General features: G+C 39.2%; 1 protein-coding gene across 3 annotated transcripts in view; it reads left to right on the forward strand.

The window, feature by feature from the left end:
- Positions 1-18566, forward strand: part of LOC127432332 (ephrin type-A receptor 5-like) — a 182355-nt gene that overhangs the window by 38867 nt on the left and 124922 nt on the right. For all 3 annotated transcript variants that reach the window (XM_051683252.1, XM_051683253.1, XM_051683254.1), the window contains exon 3: positions 232-895. In XM_051683252.1, the coding sequence (XP_051539212.1) occupies positions 232-895 (664 nt within the window). The remainder of the gene's footprint in view (positions 1-231; positions 896-18566) is intronic.

The following is an 18566-nucleotide window of genomic DNA, read 5'->3' on the forward strand; positions in this document are numbered from 1 at the left end:
TTAGGTGCCCTAATGGCATTTCCAGTGGAGGGGGAAATTATCAGTGAGTATCAGAAGACATGGAATATAGCACAAAAATCAAATAGACTACTTCCATGGTGCTAAAAGTAGTACATGATGACTGAATTAGAATTTTTGTGTGAACTGTTCTTTTCTGCACTGTGATGCAGTCATTCGTCATGTCCATATGGTTGTTTTTATTATGTGTATTGCCTCTTCTTGTTTTTTTAGTGGGAAGAAATTGGAGAGGTGGATGAGAACTACGCACCCATCCACACATACCAGGTGTGTAAGGTAATGGAACACAACCAGAACAACTGGTTACAAACAAACTGGATACTAAACCAAGGTGCCCAGCGAGTGTTTGTAGAGCTCAAGTTCACTCTTCGGGACTGTAACAGTCTCCCTGGAGGTCTTGGCACCTGCAAGGAGACTTTCAACGTCTACTACTACGAATCCAACGATGAGGAGCGAAGGAATATTCGGGAAAGCCAGTTAACGAAAATTGACACCATTGCGGCTGATGAGAGCTTCACAGAGCTTGATCTTGGAGACAGAGTTTTGAAGCTTAACACGGAAGTTAGGGATCTGGGTCCATTGACCAAGAAAGGCTTCTACCTGGCTTTCCAGGACCTGGGCGCATGTATCGCGCTGGTGTCCGTCCGTGTCTTCTACAAAAAGTGTCCTTTAGTAGTCAGGAATTTGGCACTCTTCAAGGATACCATAACTGGGGCAGATTCGTCCCAGCTTCTGGAGGTATCAGGGACCTGCGTCAACAACTCATTGGCTGATGAACTTCCGAGAATGCATTGCAGTGCAGAAGGGGAGTGGCTGGTGCCCATAGGGAGGTGCTTGTGCCAGGTGGGCCACGAAGAAGTTAATGGCTCCTGTCAAGGTTGGTGAACATCTTCATTATTATGCAAATGCAAACACTGGCAAATGCGGCACATGTGTGACATATCCCCTTGAACTGTGTTTCTGAATGTCACAGCACTGGTGTGTACCTGACCCTTGTGTGTGGTTTGATAAGACTCTAACATTCATTTCACATTCTAATGATTTCATGGTTTTAATTGTTAATATATTAAGGTACAGTTTATACCAATTTAATTTCTGTACCTCTACTGACACCAAATGGAACTGCAAAAATCTGCTTTCCAATAGAGCGCCTGCCCTCTTTTTCAATATTGTTCCCATTAATTTCTTCAATAGGGTTTTTAAAAAAAATCCATCATATAAGAATTCTAAGCCATGAACCAAACCAATCAGCTCAGAGGTGAATCATAACATGATAAAATTTGATTTTAAACAAAGTATTTGAAAATCAGACAAGAAGACATAGGTACAAGACTGTATATGTTACTGTGTATTTTTCACGATAAACTTCTTCTCTCATCATTTACTCACCCTTATGCAATCCCAGATGTGTTTGACTTTCTTTCATCTGCTGAACTCAAATGAAGATTTTTAGAAGAATTTCTCAGCTCTATTGGTCCATACAATGCAAGTGAATGGGTGCCAAAATTTTGAAGCTCCAAAAATTACATAAATCAGCATACGTAAAAGTAATCCATATGACTCCAGTGGTTAAATCAATATCTTCAGAAGCGATATGATAGGTGTGGGTGAGAAACAGATCACATTTACATTCTTCTTCTTGTGTTTTTGGTGATTTACATTCTTCATGCATACCGCCCCCTACTGGGCAGGAAGAAGAATTTCAAACAAAAAGGACTTAAATATTGATCTGTTTCTCAACCACACCTATCATATCACTGGATTAAAATATGGATTAAAACACTGGAGTCACATTAATTACTTTTATGATGCCTTTATGTGCTTTTTGTAGTGTAAAAATTTTGGCACCCATTGTATGGACCTACAGAAATATTCTTCTAAAAATCTGAATTTGTGTTCTGCAGAAGAAAGGAAGTCATACACATCTGGAATGGCATGAGGGTGAGTAATTGATGAGATCATTTTTATTTTTGAGTGAACTATCCCTTTAAGTTGTTGATTATAAGTATAGAAACTTGCTTCTTGCCTGTCCAGAGAATCAGACCTGTCACCCATTTCTGCGCTCCACCAGTTTTAAGGCATAAGATCTTTTCTGTGCAGCTGGTTAGAAGCATTTACATGACTCAGTGGTGAGAGGTGGTGTTAATCATGTAGAAAATGATAGAAGTGTGTTCAGTGTAACAGCTGTCGGAAGGCGTAATTATGACAGGCCGATGATTCATTGACGTGGACAAGACAATGAGCCCAGCTTGATAGCAGCTCACTTCACACCCTGTACTGTAGAGTCTATTGTTAAACATTGCATAATATACATAAACTGGAAACCATTCCTAAACCATTTCAAATAAATACTGATTGATGCCATGCACATCCCTATGAAGACCTTAGTATACATATACTGTATTATACATATATTGTTTTCCTTTTTTGTCTGTTTCTTTACTTATTTTTGTTATTATTATTGTGGTTGTTGCTTCCATTATTACTATTATTGTTATTATTATTATTGTTATTATTATTATTTGTTCCCATTAGCACTATAATATGTATTATTGGTAATCAACAGCTATGGGTGAACTTACTTAATATTTTTACTTTGATTGTATGCTATTTATTTACATTTCTACTAACACTTCTAAAAAGTATTATTAATCAAATAACCACTTTAAGTCAAACACTACCACCTAAATTTATCTCCCCCATCTTTCCCCCCTTGATCTTCTGCCCTGACTGGAACAATTCCATATTGCACAACTCACTTCTTTTAATGCATTACATTAGATGAGTACTGACATATGAACAAAAAAGTATCCTCAGATAAATACAAAAGAACAGGATAAGTACGACGTGCGGATGGTGGCCTGCCTGGGGTGGGGGCATCTGGTGGGAGTGGGGATGATGGGTGTGCCCTGGGCCTGGCAGCATCTCCTTGTGACCTTTTCCTCGTAGGGCCTGTCTCGCTGGGGCCGTGGGGAGATGTGGGGCAGTCTATTAGATTATTATTATTATTTATTTTTTTATTTTTTCTGTTGTTGTTCCAGTGGTTGTTTTCATTGCTGTTTTTATATATATTTCAAACAGATACCCTTATAATTGCCCACACATATATGATCCTACACATTCACAAGCTCACACACACACAAAGACACACACCATGAACCATCAACTACAGTACGTGCCCACACAGTAAATACATACAAACTACACATTAACACCTTTTAACACCTATAATCATAACAATTTTTTCTTTTTTGTTTTGTTTTGTCTCATCTTTTTATCTCTTCTCTAATTTTGTCACTTGCTGTCTTCCTATCTCCCTAACTGTAACGTGAGTACTTAGTATTTGTCGCATGTAAATGTTACCATCTTGTCTTCCAATAATAATAAAAAAATAAATAAAATAAAATTACATAATATACTTACACAGCCAGAAACTAACATAGACAAACTACATTGAAAGTTAAGTGAAATGTGTTCAAAATGTTTGTAAAATAAATTTTAACTTTTCAGATGGAATGTTTTCCCTCTGAAGTTTGATGGGAAGTAGAAAAATGGGAGAAACATCGGGAAAAATCGGGAGTGTTGGCACTGGCATGTATGCACTTAAATTCAACAATTAAATTCTAGCAAGTGAGAGTTACATAAAATTGCAGGAATTTAAAAAATATCACAATATTTACAACAACAACAAAAAAAAAAAAAAAAAAAAAAACTGGAAAAAAAATTGCATTATCCAATAAAAAGACAATTTTTTTTTTTTTTTTTTTTTGGGTAATAACACAATTCTGAGTTTACACTTCTGTTAAACAGCCAAGCAGGCAGTTAGCAAATAATGTCATAATGCCCAAATATCAACCAATTTATTGACCTGGATGATATATTGGTTTATCACTTTTTGCCAGTCTCTTTCTCTCTCTTTAGCAGCAGCTTTCTTTGTTTAGACTCTGTGAAAACCTAGCTGCCTGATTCAACTTTTACACCAGCTTGCCTTGTGTTCTTCTAAATTCTTTACATGTTAAACCGAACTTCCCGTTTTTCCTTGCTAGCAGCTAGCTAAAGTTGGTAAATACCAAAGTCTTTCTAGTAAGTCAGTCCACTGTCGGCTATATTTATAATGCTCTCGGAAGGATATTTCCAGTCATGCCAGTGCAGCTCCTGTCTACTTGAATGGGGAAAGACCAAAATCTCAAAAACGGTTGGTCAAGATTATAATCAAAAAACATATTTCAAATCAGTAATAAAATTGTATAATATTGGAATCATAAGTTGAGCTTCTTGACCTCATATTACGCTAAAATAAGTAATTTTCCCAGCTTGTATAGCTAATGCACATGCACATAAGCAAATTGATTGACAGGTGATGTCTGTATCTAAAAGGTGATTGGCTCTTTTACCTGTAAGGTGGGACATTCTTTCTACATCTGTTAACTGTTGGGCGCTTAGAGCTTCTTGGTTGGGCATTCTAGTTTCTCACATTCATTTAAATAGACATGGCCTGTCTCTGCTAAATAATCTCTGAGTAAATACTGTACATTCTGCATTATGACTTTAGTTTCTATGGCAACTGCAGTTGGTCTTTGTCAGTTAAAGGTATTAAATTCAAAATGATAGCTCTGTTAGCAAGTTTGACTGCATAAGAATTAAAGTTGTGTTGTTTTTTTTTTGTTTTTTTTGTGCCCTGTGAACCATGATTTTGCTTTTCTTTACCATGCTTCCTGAGAAGCTAACACAGGGGAACCATACTGTATCTTGCTTAGCAGGATCTTGTTTCATCTCAGAAACAGAGAATGCAGAGGAACTATTGTTTCAAAGAGCAGTCGAGGTCATCCGACTGTGCGTTTTCTAGTCCTCAATTAGATTCTGCTCTTTATGGCCTCATCAGCAAACTCAACACCCTTAATTCAGGCCTCTCCTTGGGTGGCTGATAGATTATCAATGCAAGCTTCTCAGTGTAGCGTGAGTTGAATATAGTCTGACACACTCTGAGTTCTGCAGCAAGTTATTTATCTTTTTCTTTCTTTTTTTATTGTTCCAGCTCTACTGAAACATGGAAAAGTGAATTATGATTTATACTGTCAAATACTGACAGAAATTTTATTTTTGGGTGAACTACCCCTTTAATCATTTATCCTTCCAGTTCTTTATTAGACACTGATTCTCTCTCATTCAAGCTACAACTATATAGAGTATATCTAGCTTTACCAAACCCCCATCCAAACCATTGGAGCCCAGAGGATATAATGATGGCTTGGATGGAGAAGACAGGAAGTGATAATGGTGTACACGCTCCAGTGATGGAGGAGGGCAGTGTGTCCTGTGAATGAAACAGACCCTTCATCCTCCTCCTCCTCTTCTCAGATTGCTTCCTTTGTTGGTGCGTTCCGATAAGGGTTCTTTTTGAATGTGGTGTGATATTTCTGTGTGAATTAATTTCCATTCAGCTGTCCAGAGGGAATGCCTGGTGCCTGTACAACGAAAGCTTGGGGGGTAGTTTGTGCAATTGGCCAGGTTGTGCAGCAGACTGGGCGACAAAGTGTTGGAAACACTTTTGGTGCTTTTGTCTGGTGGGATGGGCCATCGGGAAAAAAAATGGCACAATGAGAAGTCGGAGCAGTGGGTGTGTGTGCAACGCTGTTCCTATTCAAATGTTTTGTGCAAGCAATTATAAAATGTATGTAAACATGACAGTCACCTGAGATACAGAAGAAAGGGGCTGTCTGCCTGCTCTTTAGGGAGCTTTGCTGAATATGTTCAGTTTGTCACATAAATAAGGGCGGTTTATTAGAGTAAAAAAAAAAAAAAAAAAATAGATAAATACAGAGGATGTTGGTTAAGAGCAGTGGTTTTCAACTGGTGGTCATGATCTAAAAATTGGTCACAGGTCTGTTCTGATAAGGTTTTAGACAGCAGGGAATAAACAATGCTACATTCACATAATAATATAATGCAAACCATATAATTGTGGATAGTTAGAATATCAAAATAAAATACTTTTCAACTTTTAAAAGGAATGAGAAAATGCTTTCCATAAATGAAACTGTATTTTGGTGCAAATGCATCTGTCACTTCATTTTGCTAATTATAAAACAATATGTTTGTTTCATGTGTTGGGCTGGTCAAAATCTGCTGTTGTGTATGCCTTTATAAAATTGTAAATTTTTCTATCCAGCCTACTCAGTTTTGTTACTGTTAGGTTACAATTAGATTTCCAAAAATAAATCAGTAAATACATAAATAAATCAATAAAATTCTCAGCCTGATCTCATGTAAATTATGTGACTGTGGTTTAGCTGGTTTATTACACGGATTGCGGCAGTTCCGAGGTGAAGTGTCCACTGAGTGGCGCTAAAAGCGAGTTAAATGTTAAATATCTCAATTTGTGTTTTGTTGAGATGAGGCTTGCTATTATGTTTCTTAAGAATCAGAATTTTTTTCATGGCAGACAGTAAACCGACAAAATAAATAAATAAATACATTTTTAAAAATCCATTCATTACATTGAAGGAGGGACCCGAGCACTATCTAGAGACCAGAATATCACTGAGACTTTGTGGTGGGCCTTTATGACTTGGGCTAGTAAGTAACCACTTAGCAATTACCCAGAGCACCCTAACATTGTGGTAACAGCTTTTGCATGGCCAAGAACCACTCGCATTTTCTTCAGAAAATTTACAAATCTTGTTTGATTTATAGTGTGCAAATGCATGCAGTCACACTGCAGGAGGGCTGTCATAATTTGATATATTTTTCTAAATTTGCACTTTTAGTTGGCTGGTGATGGCAGTCCTCTCGTGAATGGTCTCTGGTTGAGCATGCTTTCATGTGTCTTTATGAATGTAGGTCACATTTCATTTGTCTAATCTCTCTGTGCCACCATTTCACTGTGATCTTCTAGATGTGTCACAACATAAAACACCAAACTGAACTCACACTAAAATCGGAAACAGTAGGTTGACTTTTCTTTAGCTAAAATCAGTCTGTGCTTACCAAAATGCGAAACACTGCCCCCTTTTATTTAAAGCGGTAAGTGTTGCTGGCCATATTAGCCCCATTTTCCGGGTGTAATGTCCATGGAGGGGCACTAAAAGCAAATTTTGAAGCTAGTTGTTTTCATCTGTACAGGCTGTAATACAGTGAGGGGGAATGCATATTTGTACTGTACTCCCTAACCCAAACACCAAACCTAAACCTAACCGTTAGTGGAGTAAAAATGTGAAGTTAGAGAGAAAAAAAAAATCAACCTCGTAGTCGTGCTCCTCACTGATTATGTAAATGCAATTACTTCCTGGTTTCAGGTGATCCTTGGGTACTGGAACTCTCAGAAACAACATACCTTGCCAATCATGTTAAAAACACATCAAGAATGCAATCAACCCTTTACTTAGCCTTGCCTAAAAATGGTTACTGACTAGTCCCACCTTAGCAGCATTTTTCATCCACCATATTCTCTCACAAGCTTTTGCACTTGTCTAATGTAAGTCACTGGAAGTCCAGTTTAACGTTTTCCGATATTTTGTCCGATATTCAAGCATTTTTCTTTAAAGTCGGCATGAAATGAAAATTCACCCTATCTATTTTCTAAATGCATGTTATTTATCTCATTGTGAACGATTCGTCCATGCATATGATTTTTCGTAATCTTTAATACAAATTTCATAGCACGATCTTCTGGTGAAACGACAGACTTCTCTCTGTCTGGTGACATATGCAGGACTTCTCCAATATTTAGTCCACTTAAACCCTGCCCCTTTCTTATAAATTCCACAACCTTGCGTAGAGTTGAACGAAGCATCAGTTGCATGTTGGTGAAGATGGCAAGGTGTATTTTCCTTCCAAACTATCGTTCCTTAACCCAGACTTCCTTGGTTACTGGTCAGCTGGCTTGAATTGACATTTTAAATGAGGAGGAATAACCAACACACTCTCACAGTGAAATCATCAGGATTACTGTTTCCAGATCAAAATCACTGAGGGTGCTTCTGAAAATAGTGGGGGTGCTCTGTATAAAGTGGAGATGTATCATAATTACCAAAAAAAAAAAAAAAATAATAGATTAAATCATGTTTAAATGCTACTTAACATAAAGAAAAGTTTATTGTACAAAACATTTATTGCTTCTGGGTTTTTTTTCCCCCATGATCAGTCGCTGAAAATGACAGCAAAATGCTGCACCTGCAGATTAGGACATACTGATTTGCAAAAATCATACACATTTATACATTTTGATGCAGTATTTTGTGTATTCACAAAATGCAAGGATTTTTGTGTGTTCACTGGTATTCAAGAAAATCTGCTTGCCAATTTACAGTATTAGTCTTACATATTCAATTGAGCAGGGGTGTGCAATTATTTTGGTACTGGGGCCACATCAGCCATTAAGTAGAATATGGAACAGAGAAGTTAAAAAGTTCTGCATAGTTTTATCTTTTAAGCCCAGACATGCACTCAATGAATGATGCACAATTTTCTGAAATGTATACTGATGGGCCATTCTATGATTGCTTGAAATTTTGCTACTATACTTTCTATCATGTGTTAGTAAAACTGAGTAAAGCTGAATTATTAATTGATTATTTTACCATACTTCAATGCAGTGGTTATTTAGTATTCCATTTAACACTCTATATCAGGAGTCTGGTTTAAAAGTAAAATAAAATATTCAGGAAAGAGATTCTAAAAGCTTATTTTAATGTTGGCCACAAAGTGGACCCATTTACTTGTTTTATTCTCAGAATATTATCAACCTGTTTACCTGCTCATGGGTCATGATGTGGGTCTTGTCAATGTTTGGCACCCCATTCAGCACACCACTGAATAAAACAGGCTGCATGACACTGATAAATAATTACTAACAGGGTAACATACACATACAGGTGTGAGGAACTTCAGCATTTTTCAAATAACACAAAGAATAAATATATTCCTCTCTCACTTGGTTTTACTCGCATGTCCCCTCCATGCACTATTGAGCGCTAAGTTGTTGTTTGTTTGTTTTTTGCGGAGAGAAAGCACGTGCACTCGCATGTATGGTTGCCAGATTGCATAAATTAAGTATGACATCAGGCGAAATATTTCCAATTTGTGCAAGTATAAATCTCTGATTGGGGTGTTGCATATATTATCTGGCAACCCTGAGCATATTAAAAGCTTGTGGATGCGCGATAGGTCCAAAAGCCAGATAAATGAAAGATCTAATAAAAAACGTTCATGATAAATCGACCCGCGGGTAGTAGTTTGCCCTGGTCTGCAATTGAGGGTGCTCTAAGTTTAGTTTGAGGGTGCCTAGCTCAAGCACCCCCGTAGAACCTGGACTGATAGTGGTCGATCTCTACTCAAAATTATTACTTGGTATTGTTTAACCAGAAATTTGATTAATGATACAAGGTCTGGTCCACACTGCAGCTTGCTCTAGCCAAGAACCGCCCACTTAGACAGGAAGAGACAGTCTGACTGACATGTAAATCAACCAGTTCATTTTGTTTTTTACATGTCATTTAAGTACAGTATTTCATGTAATATTATCTGCAATAGATTACACTACAATAAAAACATCTATTCAAATACTGGTGCGGCACTCTCTATCTAGCACTGAAAAATAGCAGAATATGTATGGTACTTTACAAGTTCCAAATATTACACATGACTGGAACACAAAGTGGAATATACAGTTATGGTTGTGTATATCTACTTTACTTGCAACTAAGTGCCTCATAAAATTTCTAAGCATTTCTATGATTTCATGCCACTGACAAACCTTGTTCAGTCATGACAACTTTCGAATACATTTAAGTTATAATAATGGATATGATAGGTTTGTAGGTTTGGTCTTGGCAGACTAGATCTTCTCCATACAATTAGACATACATCCAAACCCCTTGAAGCAGATCTAGACGTGGTGCTGGGGAGGAGGAATGTTTTAGAAAGAAAACTCTCATAGCACATTGCATTGAAACCGGCTTTGCTGTGAATAATAATTAAATGTAAGACAAATAAAGAGTATGCAAGATGATTGGCTCAGAAATTAGGCAACATTTCAAAGGACCTATCAGCTTTCACCATGAAGAGTTTTATGACCAATGGCCAAAGAAAGCATTTTAACCTGAATCTAGAGTCTCAAAGCAATGAAATACTGAAATATACTCTAAAAATCCTTTTTGTTTGTTTATTGGATGTCAAACAAAAAGTAAAAGCAAATGAGACATGAGGATACAGCATCTGCTCTCTTTATGTTCTCGTGTCAAACATGCTTGAACTGAGAGTGTTTGTCATTTGGACAAAAAGAAAAAGGCACATTTTGTATCATATAAACAGCAGTAAACTAATTGTCAAAGGTTTGTGGAGGTGTGTGTGTGTGTGTGTGTGTGTGTGTGTGTGTGTGTGTGTGTGTGCATGTGTTTGAGAGAACATAATACAGAAAAAGATGGACTGAAATTGAGGAGGGGGGATGGAATGACATTTTTTTGCCCACTGTGGAATTCAGTCAGGCTCCCTGGGTGGAAGCTTCCTGAAAGAGCTGGATGTCCAGTGATCTGCCTGCATTTTTATTCCTGTCAGCCGTCACTGCTGAAATGTCAGACTCGATTGAGCTACTGTGGAAATGTACCAAAGACATTTTGGAGAGCACCTCCTGCCAACAGCTTTGGGAGACAACTACTGGCTGGATTTTATTGAAATGTGGAGGCTGCTTTTCCCGCTGTGTTGCATAACAGTATCCCAACCTCTAATTGGTTGTTACAGATGTTACATTATACCAAATCAATAACCTTTCAAGAAACAGTACATGTGAAGATTCAAATTTTGTGATCATTATATCATTATTCAGTTTCGGACCTTACATAATATTATTTGCTGCAAAAGTTTGTGGAATTGTTGTTTGGTTTGACTTAAAATTAAAAGCGTAATGGTAGCACTTTAATGTTCCCTTTGTTAAGGGTTTATAAAGGGGTTCGTGAATGACTAATATGTAATTTGCAAATGCATTATAAATCCTTGATATGCAGTTATAACAACATGAATAAAAAGAGCAACTTTCATGCGTTACTTTCCAACAATAGTGAGCATTTTAACTTTTTTTAAAAAGAAAGAAAGAAAGAAAAAGAAAGGAAAGAAAAATAAAATCAGTATAAAAGTGTTCAAAGACCTATGGTGCTTATACCCCTAAATTTAGCAAATGAGTCAAATGGGGTACTTTTCTGATACTTTTATGGTGCTCTTTTATCATTTTGGAGTTTGAAAGCCTGTTGTGATTGTATGCTTTCGTTGTATGGAAAAGAACACTGTGAACATTCTGGTTTACATTTAATTTTGTGTTCTGTTGAAAAAAAAAAAAAAAATCATGAAGGTTTGGAACTACAAGAGGGAGAGTAAATAATGACAGAATTTTCTTTTTGGGGGTGAACCATTCCTTTAACCCCACAACGCCGTGGTTATCAAATGTGATACACAATGTTTGACGGCTCCTGTTTCACTCTCTGTTCAAGCTGTCAAGCCAAAAAAACTGATGACATGTAAGTTTCACATGTTTATGGCACCATCTAGTGGTTATTTGTAAAAAAAAAATGGTTTCAGTTATTATATCGATCTATTTAAAATGGCAGCAGACTTGCCTGAAAAATGACTCTTATATTGCGATAAATGACAGCTTCTTTTAATAAAGTAAAAGTAACATTAATAATTATATTGTTACTGATATTATAAAATGAGTATTTGCTGAAAATAAGCAACTTGTGCTTGGTTAAAATTTTGTATATTATTTTATTGAAAAAGCCAGTTGAAATGGCATGTATCAAATATGATACAACAGGCTTTTGAGGTATATCTCTCAATCACCATTACATACCTGTCACATCTAAATGTGTTTTTGTTCATGTTTTGTGTTAATGTCTTTTATTTTGAAAACTAGTTCCATGTCATGTTATTTCCTAAGTAAGGATTGAATAAGCCTCAATCTGCTTCATGCCATGTAACAGGGCATCCTCAGTCTGCTCCATGCCCTGTCACAGCCAAGCTTCAGTTTGCTCCATGCCATGTCACAACCATGCCTGAGTCTGCTCCATGCCATGTCACAGCCACGCCTCGGCCTGCTACATGCCATGTCACAGCCACGCCTGTGTCTGCTCCATGCCATGTCACAGCCACGCCTCGGCCTGCTACATGCCATGTCACAGCCACGCCTGTGTCTGTTCCAATCCATGTCGCAGCCACGCCTCAGCCTGCTCCATGCCATGTCACAGCCACGCCTGAGTCTGCTCCATGCCATGTCACAGCCAAGCTTCAGTCTGCTTCATGCCATGTCACAGCCAAGCTTCAGTCTGCTCCATGCCATGTCTCAGCCAAGCCCCAGACTGCTCCATGCCATGTCACAAGCAAGCCTTTGCTCCACGGGCCAGGCCCGCCTCTGCTCCACGAGCCAGCGCTAACAAACCAACGCCCACGCCTGCCACACCAACGAGCCAGCATTGCAAGCCTCGTCCATCCCAGAGCCAGCATTGCAAGCTTCAGCAGCCATGTTATGCCATGCTGCCATTCCTACCTCATCATGCCATGTTACCACGTCTGCCACATCAAGTGACCCTGCCTTGCTATGTTACCACGTCTGCCACATCAAGTAACCTTGCCTTGGTCCTCCGAGTCTCTTGGCTCCACCTTCCATGGCTTCGCCCATCGGGCCTCTCACAGCTCCACCGTCCATGGCTCCACCCCTCGAGCCTCTCATGGCTCCACCTTTCACTGTCTCCGCCCTGGTCTCATGCTCCACGCCCTGTTTTCACCAGGCCATGCCCCATGCCCTGTCTCGCCAGGCCACGCCTCAAGGACCCCCCCCCCCCCCAGCTCCCTATTGAACTCTATGTGTTTTTGTTTGAGTGAGCAGGCAAAACACATTTCTTTTATTTCTTATGGGATTCATATTCAACTGTAGATTATAACAGAATGGCACAATCATAAAACAAAACATGGCAACAAAGAAAAAAATGAAATGACCCCTGTTCAAAAGTCTGCATACCCTTAGTTCTTAATACTTTGTATATCCCCCTTTAGCATCAATGACAGCGTGCAGTCTTTTGTAATAGTTGTCTATGAGGCCCCAAATTCTTGCAGGTGGTATAGCTGCCCATTCGTCTTGGCAAAATGCCTCCAGGTCATGCAAGTCTTTGGTCGTCTTGCATGAACCGCTCGTTTGAGATCTCCCCAGAATGGCTCAATGATATTAAGGTCAGGAGACTGTGATGGCCACTCCAGAACCTTCACCTTTTTCTACTGTAACCACTGGAGGGTCAACTTGGCCTTGTGCTTAGGGTCATCGTCGCTGGAAAGTCCAAGAGCGTCCCATGCACAGCTTTCGTGCAGAAGAATGCAAATTGACTGCCAGTATTTTCTGATAACATGCTGCATTCATCTTGCCATCAATTTTCACAACATTCCCCATGCCTTTAGAGCTCACACACCCCCAAAACATCAGTGAGCCTTAGCTTGGTGTCAAGAGATCCCTGAATTTTCCACTTCTTAATAAGTGATTGAACAGTACTGACTGGCGTTTTCAAGGCTTTGGATATCTTTTTATATCCTTTTCCATCTTTATAAAGTTCCATTACCTTGTTATGCAGATCTTTTGACAGTTCTTTTCTGCTCCCCATGGCTCAGTATATAGCCTGCTCAGTGCATCCACGTGAGAGCTAACAAACTCATTGACTATTTATACACAGACACTAATTGCAATTTAAAAAGCCACAGGTGTGGGAAATTAACCTTTAATTGCCATTTAAACCTGTGTGTGTCACCTTGTGTGTCTGTAACAAGGCCAACCATTCAAGGGTATGTAAACTTTTGATCAGGGCCATTTGGGTGATTTCTGTTATCATTATGATTTAAAAAGGAGCTAAACAATTATGTGATAATAAATTGCTTCATATGATCGCTATCCTTAAATAAAAGACATGATCAGTCATATTTTCAAAATCAATGCCAAAATTTCACATTTTCTGCCATGGTATGCAAACTTTTAAGCACAACTGTACTTTTTATAAGATATATTTATAGTGTGAACTAATATTTCTGTGTATTTTCATATATGCAGAATTCTCTGTCGTTATAAAGATCTATTTTTTTTTACATTACAAGCTATGTTGACATCATCTTATCATAAGTTCCTGAGTACCATATGTTCCGAAAAATGTTTTTTATTCATATTTTATTTGATGTGCTGAATTGAACTGTGATACATTTCAGACTCTCAAATATTTGAAAAATCCCAAGGAGTCCTCTGATAATACCCCAATATTTACCATTGTAGCATGTATGGACTGAGAAAAACTTAAATAACAAATGTACTACACAAAAATGAATTGCTGGACCTCAGGAGGATAAAGACCTTTAAAGCCTAATGTATAAAATATGATACATAAAAAAATAAAAATTAAAAAACAATGTGCAATTAATTATTATTATTATAATAATTATTTTTTTTTTTTACAATTTATTTTTATAGTTTGTCTAGTGGTACTAAAAACAGTGTAATGTAAAAAAAATAAATAAATAAATAAATAAATAAATTGCACATTGTTTTTTTATTTTTATTTTTTTTATTTATCATATTTGATACATTAGGCTTTAAAGGTCTTTATCCTCCTGAGGCCCAGCAATTCATTTTCTTTCATTCAGCTTTCATGTGTCAGGCTTTACAGGGTTAATTTCGTGCACAGGATGGTGATTTTATAATGATTGACTACATTTTTCCTGTGCTGTCAGTATAAGAATTTAATAGGATATTTTTATGATCTCATTTGTAAGCCGTTAGAGCTGCTCTGTAATTTCCCGCACTGGTAAAGACTGCACTGCAGAAATGTGGCTCTGAAAGCGGTACAGTGTGTCAGACATTCAGGAAATGACAGCTTTATCGAGAAAGTCTTCTCACCCAGTCTGTGAGCCTGCTGGCAAAAACAGACCCACATCACATACACACACACATGAAAATGACACAGTCAGAACCGTTAACATTAGCTGCTGTGTGTGAAGCTGGATTAATTCAGCATTTCCTCTTTTCACACTGTGTGAGGTTGATATCATAGTGCAGTTATTTCACCATCTCAATGTTGTTGGCACAGAGAGTTTCAGCATTGTTGACACTTCAAAATTCAGACATGATGGCCAGGGCTGTCTACTACGGTGGCCCAGGCCCTTACAAAAAATCGACAGTTCTGGCAAACTTACTGGAAATTAATTTTTTTCGCATGCAAATATGGTCACAATTCGCCTCAAATGTTTGACAGAAGTTTGCAGCTCTTCACCGGTAGTGGTGAACTTGCAGCAAACCTTTAACGATAATGAAGAGTTTGCTGCAAAGCTCATTTGCATGTGAATATAATGAGTGGTGAATTTGCGGCAACTCTAGATTGTTTGTAAGAGCGTGTACAACACAACAACATTAGAAAAGCAAATAAAAGCTGAAAACACAAGGAAATTAAGCTCCAACACAACAAAACTATCAGAAATGGAAAGGCTTAATTTAGTTCTGTTGTGACTTAATATTGTTGTGCTGTGGATTTTTTGTTGTGGCTTAATTTTGTTGTGTTGTCGCTAAATATTATTGTGCTGTGGCTTTTTCGTAGTTGAGGCTTAATTTTTGTTATGTTGTAGCTTAATTTTATTCTGTGGTTTAATTTGCTTGTCTTGTGGTCTTGCCATTGTATTGTGGTTTAAAGGACTAGTCTCCCGAGAGGCCGTGGCAGATCTAGAGACACTAATTGATCTGTCTATATGGATAGATAACTGACTTAGGGAGAGAAGGAGGGAGCGTCAATCCACCACTTACCCATCATCTGAAGTTCGGGTTCCACTGAGTTCAGCACCCACTGATCTTCCCTCAAGTTTCTCTTTAGCTCTGGAGGAGCCCATGCAGTTGGGGCGTACCTGTCTCTCTCAGTCAGAACATGACTGAAGAATGAGGGACAGGTGCTGTCTCTATTGTGGGAAACCTGGAAACTTCAGATCTTCCTGCCCAGAGCTGATGGGAAAAGACAAGGCCTGTCCAGGGAAGGGAGGACTGTGACGGGTCAAGCAACAACTCCCAAATCTGGGGCAAATGGAATCATCCTCAACATATCACTTTCTTGGGGAACAGGTGAACAACCTTTGAAGGCTTTCGTGGACTCCGTGGCTGCTGGAAACTTCTTGGACGCCAACCTATCCTCCCAACTCAAGATCCCTTTTGCCACCATTGACCCTCCTGTGAATGTCACTGCTCTTGATGGATATCCCCTTGGTTCGGGTAAGATCCATTATCTCACTGCTCCGCTACGTCTGTGTGTGGGGGAACACCAGGAGACGCTTCAGTTTCATGTTATTCCCTCTCCAGAATTCCCCGTGATCCTAGGATATCCCTGGTTGAATCGTCATAATCCACATATTAACTGGACCTTTGGTTCAATAATTGAATGGGGAACCTTGTGTCATGCTACCTGTCTTTTTCTACTAGACCTTCTCCCTCTCTCGAGTCCCAAGTCTCCCCTGAATTATCCTGAGTCCCTGAAGAATACATGGATCTAAAGGAGGTATTTAGTAAGGCACAAGCTGCTCTTCTTCCTCCTCATCGATCCTATGATTGTGGCATTGAATTGTTGCCTGGAACTTGCCCGCCTCATGGTCGGATTTATTCTCTCTGTGCCCCTGAAAGAGTTGCCATGGAGAATTATATGAGCCTCTGGGTTCATACTCCCTTCCTCCTCACCTGCTGGAGCAGGCTTCTTTTTATCGAGAAGGATGGCTCCATCCTTGCATAGACTATCGTGGACTGAATATGATTACTGTTAGGAACTGATACCCACTTCCCCTAATGACTTCTGCCTTTGAGTTACTTCAGGGAGCGACAATTTTCACCAAGTTAGACCTGCGAAATGCCTACAACCTTGTACCTATTTGTGAAGGTGATGAATGGAAAACCGCATTTAACACCCCTTGTGGTCATTATGAATATTTGGTTATGTCTTTTGGATTAGTTAGTGCCCCCGCTATGAGCTTGAAAAGCTTTCATTAATGATGTCCTCAGAGATATGCTTAATCATTTTGTTTTTGTTTACTTAGATGATATACTTATCTACTCCAAGAGCCTCAACGAACATGTGCAACATGTCAGACAAGTCTTACATCACCTCCTGAAGATCCACCTGTTTGTTAAGTTGGAGAAGTGCGAGTTACACCTGCCCACAGTCTCATTCCTTTGGTTTATAGTCTCGAATGGTCACATTTAGATGGACCCTTGCAAGACTCAGGCAGTTACTGACTGGCCACGCCCCACCATAGTTAAGGAGCTTCAATGCTTTTTGGGGTTTGGAAATTTCTATAGACATTTTATTAGGAATTTCAGCTCCATAACTGCACCTCTCACTGCTCTTATTAAAGGTCTCCCTAGGGAGTTATCTTGGACTCCAGAGGCAGACAAGGCATTCAAGGAATTGAAGAAGTGTTTTGTCACAGCTCCAATACTTACCCTGCCTGAACTAGGCCTCCCTTTTATCATTGAAGTTGATGCCTCTAACGTGGGGGTGGGGGCTATACTTTCCCAACAAGCAAGCACTGATGGGAAACTACACCCGTGTGCTTTTCTCTCGTGCCATCTCTCTCCCAGTGAACATAATTATGACACTGGCAACAGAGAACTGCTTGCAGTCAACGTAGAGGGGGCCAAACATCCTTTCCTGGTCTGGACTGACCATAAGAACCTGTTTTACATACTGGAGGCTAAACGACTCACACCGCGTCAAGCCAGGTGGGCACATTTTTTTTTTAATCGCTTTCACTTCACCTTGTCCTACCGCCCAGGCTCTAAGAATCAAAAACCAGATGCATTGTCCAGGCAGTTTGATACCCCAGAGCAAGATCAGAATACTGAGCCGATCCTCTCAAGCACCCGGATTGTGGCACCTATCCGGTGGGGAATAGAGACTATTGTCAGGAGGGCAAAAAGAACAGAGGCAGACCCAGGTAATGGCCCACCAGGCTGTATATTCATTCCCAAATCAGTTCGTTCTCAAGTACTACAGTGGGGGCACTCCTCGAGACTGACAAGTCACCATGGTAGTGGAAGGACACTGGAGTTTCTGAAGAGACAATTTTGGTGGCCCACCATGGATGAGGATGTCCATTCATTTGTAGCGGTCTGCCCCACTTGTGCTCAAAGCAAGACACCTAGGATGCATCCTGAAGGGTTGTTGCTCCCACTTCCCATTCCATCCCGACCTTGGTCTCACATCTTAGTTGATTTTATCACGGGACTTTCCCCATCTGAAGGTAACACCGTAATTTTTGTTATTGTTGACAGATTTTCTAAGGCTTGCCATTTCATACCTTTAACCAAGCTGCCCTCTGCCTAAGAAACAGCTAAGCTCCTGTTGCAATACGTTGTCCGACTACATGGCATCCCTCAGGACATTGTGTCAGACCATTTACCACAATTCATTTCTCGGTTCTGGAAGGCTTTCTGCAGACTCCTGGGTGCATTAGTTAGCCTCTCTTTGGGGTTTCACCCTCAGTCCAATGGGTAGACTGAGAGGCTG

This window comes from Myxocyprinus asiaticus, chromosome 42, assembly GCF_019703515.2.
Source record: "Myxocyprinus asiaticus isolate MX2 ecotype Aquarium Trade chromosome 42, UBuf_Myxa_2, whole genome shotgun sequence".
Taxonomy (NCBI): Eukaryota; Metazoa; Chordata; class Actinopteri; order Cypriniformes; family Catostomidae; genus Myxocyprinus; species Myxocyprinus asiaticus.